General features: G+C 37.7%; 1 protein-coding gene across 7 annotated transcripts in view; it reads left to right on the top strand.

Moving 5' to 3' along the window:
* tim (timeless) overlaps positions 1-5,000 on the top strand; it is a 251,784-nt gene that overhangs the window by 97,164 nt on the left and 149,620 nt on the right. For all 7 annotated transcript variants that reach the window (XM_068353514.1, XM_068353513.1, XM_068353516.1 and 4 more), the window contains one exon: positions 3,768-3,875. In XM_068353514.1, the coding sequence (XP_068209615.1) occupies positions 3,768-3,875 (108 nt within the window). The remainder of the gene's footprint in view (positions 1-3,767; positions 3,876-5,000) is intronic.

Below are 5,000 nucleotides of genomic sequence, written 5' to 3'. Positions count from 1 at the left end.
TTCCTTTAACTGTTGAAATAAGGTAAACACAGGCAAGGTTTCCTCCAATCTACAAGAAGGGACCAAAACAAGAACCTGGCAACTACAGACCTGTGTCCAACTTCAGTGCCTTGCAAAATGTTGAATCAATTAAAGTAGATTCTATATTATTACCTATAGAGCATAACAATCTTCTGATAGACAACCAACATAGTTTTAGACAAAAGGGATCATATGTGACAAATCTTAGGAATTTTTCCACATGTTACCATTTATGACAAAATCGGGTCAATAGATATCATATACCCAGACTTTCAAAAGGGTTTTGACAAAGTTCCTAAAAAATTAATGGTCAAAATTAGACCTTTAGGCATCATTGCCGAGCCAGCTTAATGGACGGAAGATTGGCTAACAAACAGAAAACAGAGTTGTAATCAATTGAGAAGCTTCAGAGTTGGGAGCTGTTACAAGCGGATTACCTCAAGGGTCCGTCCTTGGTCCATTGCTATTTCTGATATACATTAACGACATAGATTCAAGGTTAACTAGTAGAATAGCCAAATTTGCAGACGATACTAAACTTGGCATAAATGCTTCGAACTCAGAAGACGTAGAGGACTTAATAGAGGATCTAGTGAAGCCTAGAGAAGCGTTCAGAAAATGACAAATGCTTTTCTGCTGTGGGAAATGTAAATTCATGCATGTAGGTTATAGTAACCCACAATCGGATTACTGCTGGGTAATGAAATAGAAAATTTGGACCAAGAGGAAGGTTTTGGTATTATTATTAGCAAGGATTTGAAGTTCAAACAGAGCATAAAATCGGAGAAAGCACAAAAACTAATAGGTTACATAAAAAGACAATTCAAATACAGAAACACAGACACTGTACTACAGGTCTAAACTTCACTAGTAAATCCCATCTAGAATATGGAATCCAATTCTGGGTTCCAAGTATTCGGAAGGATATAGATAGATTGGAAGCAATACAAGCTAGGGGCACCAAACTAGTTCCAACACTAAGGCAATTTGGATATAGACGGAAGATGGAACATTTGAACTTAATTGATCTACAAACTCAACGACTAAGGAACCAATTAATGGAGGCATTCAGAATTCTTAAAGGAATAACCAGTGTAGATTACAACAATCTATTCACGCTTAGCACAAATCTGCCTAGAGGTAACGGAAACAAACTGGAATTAAAAGATATAACACCTCTCAATGTGCCAATTTCTATATATAATAAATAGCAAATACTTGGAATAAACTTCAAGCGGATGTAGTAAACATTAGCGCGGTAAATGAGTTCAAGAAAAAGTTAGACAAGATCATAAGAATTCTCTAAATGCTTAAACTAAATGGCTATTCCAAAGACCAAATGGAGTCTCGGCGAATGGACTTAAATGTCATTGACATCCAAAATTCTCTCTCTCTCTCTCTCTCTCTCTCTCTCTCTCTCTGTCTCTGTCTCTGTCTCTCTCTCTCTCTCTCTCTCTCTGGTGAACAGTACAAGTTCCTTTACAGTTAAAATAAGGTAAACACATCATCATCATCATCATCTCTCTCTCTCTCTCTCTCTCTCTCTCTCTCTCTCTCTCTCTCTCTCTCTCTCTCTCTCTCTCTCTCTCTCTCTCTCAGGTGAACAGCACTAGTTCCTTTACAGTTAAAATAAAGTTAAAAACATCTCTCTCTCTCTCTCTCTCTCTCTCTCTCAGGTAAACAGTACAAGTTCCATTACAGCTGAAATAAGGTAAACACCTCTCTCTCTCTCTCTCTCTCTCTCTCTCTCTCTCTCTCTCTCTCTCTCTCTCAGGTAAACAGCACAGGTTCCATTACAGTTGAAATAAAAGTAAACACATGATTAGCATTTCAGCATCCAAGCTAAAAACGCCTGTTGGTCCCCATCTGTCCTGGCCCTCCCTTCTGAGGCTGGCGTGGGGCATTTCTCTTGTCTTTTATTTAGCCTTTTTTTACTAGGTGTGGTTAAGACTCTTCTGCATAAGACAGTCGTGTCTCTATGCAAATGAGAAAGATTAGCTTCCTCTGACGTCATTACTTGACACCTTATGTTTAGCTTAGTGTGTGTGTGTGTGTGTGTGTTTGTGCAAGAGAGAGAGAGAGAGAGAGAGAGAGAGAGAGAGAGAGAGAGAGAGAGAGTGAGTAGTAACTTTCTATAGATGTGCTTGTTCTGAAAAATGCTTTCCTTTGGTGTGTTAGTCCAGGGATTTTCTCTTGGTCATTTCAATTTTATCTGATTGGAAAGTTTGATTACCTTTTAGTGTTGAAGATTTTTTTTTTTTTAAATTTCGAGTCTAACGACGTCATATATTTTAAGATTTTGACTGATGGGTCCCACGTCACAACGAAGAGGTATATCTATGTATTTCCTGTCATATTTAATTCCCGGAGAGATATCTAAATAAGGTCATTTTACTTTTGAGGTCAGTTTTGTGTTAACTTTCGGAACCTTTTGAAAACAGTTTTGTTTTGAGCGGAGGTCAGGTGTATCGTCGGCCTGGGGTCAGTTCTATCTTTTGCCGCTTGTCACTCTCTTCTTTGTTCTTTATTTTCTTTACTCTGCTCTCACTTAGTTATTTTTACTTTTACAATGCCTCTGCTCCCTATACAAAAGGTCAAATTCATCTTCTTTCCCAATGAGTTCACATTATTCTCCATTTTTGTTCCCATGAAAATGAGGGTATAGAAGAATTTTATTATTATTATTATTATTATTATTATTATTACGTAATGCTTGAAAGGATGATGGCTTTGAGATTGTTAACTAGACTCCCCTATGAAGCAATTTAGTAGGAAAAAGAACAAAATTTATCATAGTAAATATATACCTTAATTTACTTGTTATAGCATACAAAGGATTTGCTGTAAGTTGCTCGCAGTTCCTTTGATATGTCTAAATACCTGAATGATGATCGCCAGACTGGGGTTCAGGCCCGCTCAAATTCGTTATTTCCTTTGGTCACTGCAACCTCATCATCCTTGTGAGCTAAGGCATGGGATTTTGGGGGAGCCTATAGGTCTGTCTGTTTAGTCATCATCAGACATTGCCTGGCCCTCCTTTGTCGTAGCTTTGGTGGAGAGGGGGCTTGGGTGCTGATCATATTATTGTCAGTATCTAGGGCATTGTCCTACTTTATAGGGCAATGTCACTGTTCCTTGCTTCTGCGGTCCATGAGCGGCCATTAAATATTTAAACATAAACTGTATTGGCAGTAAAGTTATTGCCAAACTAAAACATATTAGTGTACCAACCTTGCTGGCAATTCGCAGCGAAGATGCCGAAAATGTCAGGAAGCTTGTGTAGCTGACTAATTAATTCTGTGACAGAAGACTCGGTACAATCAGCTGGCGCTCACACTATACTGCTGTAAGAATCTTGGTACTTGATATTCTTATGAGTTTGGTAACTTCTTGCCATGTCACTCATCCATATATTGATCTAACACATCGCTGCTTAACCTGACTGATCAGAGGACAGTTGGTTGAATAAGTGGTTTAACGATTGGGCCCTGTTTAATAACTCGAGTTATGAAAGTGCGAGTTTTCACTCAATGGATGGTTGAGAGACAAGCAGATAGTCCGGAGTAACGCAAATCTCATGGTAATCTCATTGAATCTACGTTCTTCATCCCAGAATTGCATTGGCAGAATTGTATTAATAATGATAATTTGGTTTCGTTTAATGTTTTGAGTCCTGCTCTTATTTCCATGAAACCGCTCTCTTTGACTACTCATTTATATATTCATTCTTTACATCTTCTTTTCAGACGAGATGGAGTGGATGGTAATGAATATGGACCGCTTTTTTGCGCCCACTATTCAGTTGGGTTACCTCTCGACGGACGACCAGTACGTCGCAACGCCAAATTGTGCTGGTGAGTAGTTACACTTTTTTTTTTTTTTTTTTTTTTTTTGCAGGCGTGTGGATGTCCTTTTATATATAAGGCTGTTTTGTAGGGAATATATTTCTGTTCTTCAAAATCAGGTGTCTTGATGTCCTTCTATATGCGAGGCTGTTTTTGTAGGGAATATATTTCTGGTCTTTAAAAGCAGGAGTGTGGTTGTCCTTTTGTATATAAGGCTGTTTTTGTAGGGGATATATTTCTTTTCTTTAAAAGCAGGAGTGTGGATATCCTTTTATATATAAGGCTGTTTTTGTAGGGGATATATTTCTTTTCTTTAAAAGCAGGAGTGTGGATATCCTTTTATATATAAGGTTTTTGTATGGAATATATTTCTGTTCTTTAAAAGCAGGGATGTGGATGTCCTTTTATATATGAGGCTTTTTTGGTAGGGAAAATATTCCTTTTCCTTAAAACAATTCATCAGAATTGTGACTGTCTACCTAAAATGAGAAAAATTAATTGTTTGCTAATTGATTGTTTTCCCCTGGGATACGATTCTTCCCATGATCCAAAAATGTACGGTAGTTAAAGCGTATTCGTATTTAACCCATTTTTTATTCGTTCATTCTCAGCATGACTATCTTTCCATCACATTTGCACCTGTCACCCTATACGCTTCTTTCTTCAGTCACACTTTAGCTGACAACTGGTTGCAACAGCTTCCAACTCTTTTCTTGCCCATTCTCACGCAACACCCAACTGCTCCTCTTTGATGTGAGCCTACGTCAACCTTCTCTTCGTTCGTTCCTCATATCTCCTGGAGAGGCACTTCTCTCTCTCCCAGATTGTAATTGTCAGTAATCATCGGATTATCTTACACTGACATGTCTGTCGTTTGTGTGTGTATGTGTATCTGTGTGTGTGTTGTACCTGTATGCATTTGTCAAAGCTTTCATAAGCAGCAGGTAAGGACAGTTTTACTTGTTGTTCGTGTATTATTAACACAATTGTAGCTACATTTCTCTTTCTCCTTCAGCAAAGGTACGTTTGCATTTCATCTAGAAATATTAATTTTAGAATTAGTTTTATTCATGTTACGAGTGGAATCATTTACATAAAAACCAGTTTTTTTCCATTAGATGTTTTCGAATAAGG

The sequence above is a fragment of the Palaemon carinicauda genome, chromosome 30 (genome assembly GCF_036898095.1).
Source record: "Palaemon carinicauda isolate YSFRI2023 chromosome 30, ASM3689809v2, whole genome shotgun sequence".
Lineage (NCBI taxonomy): Eukaryota > Metazoa > Arthropoda > Malacostraca > Decapoda > Palaemonidae > Palaemon > Palaemon carinicauda.
This window is presented reverse-complemented; position numbering and strand designations above follow the sequence as displayed.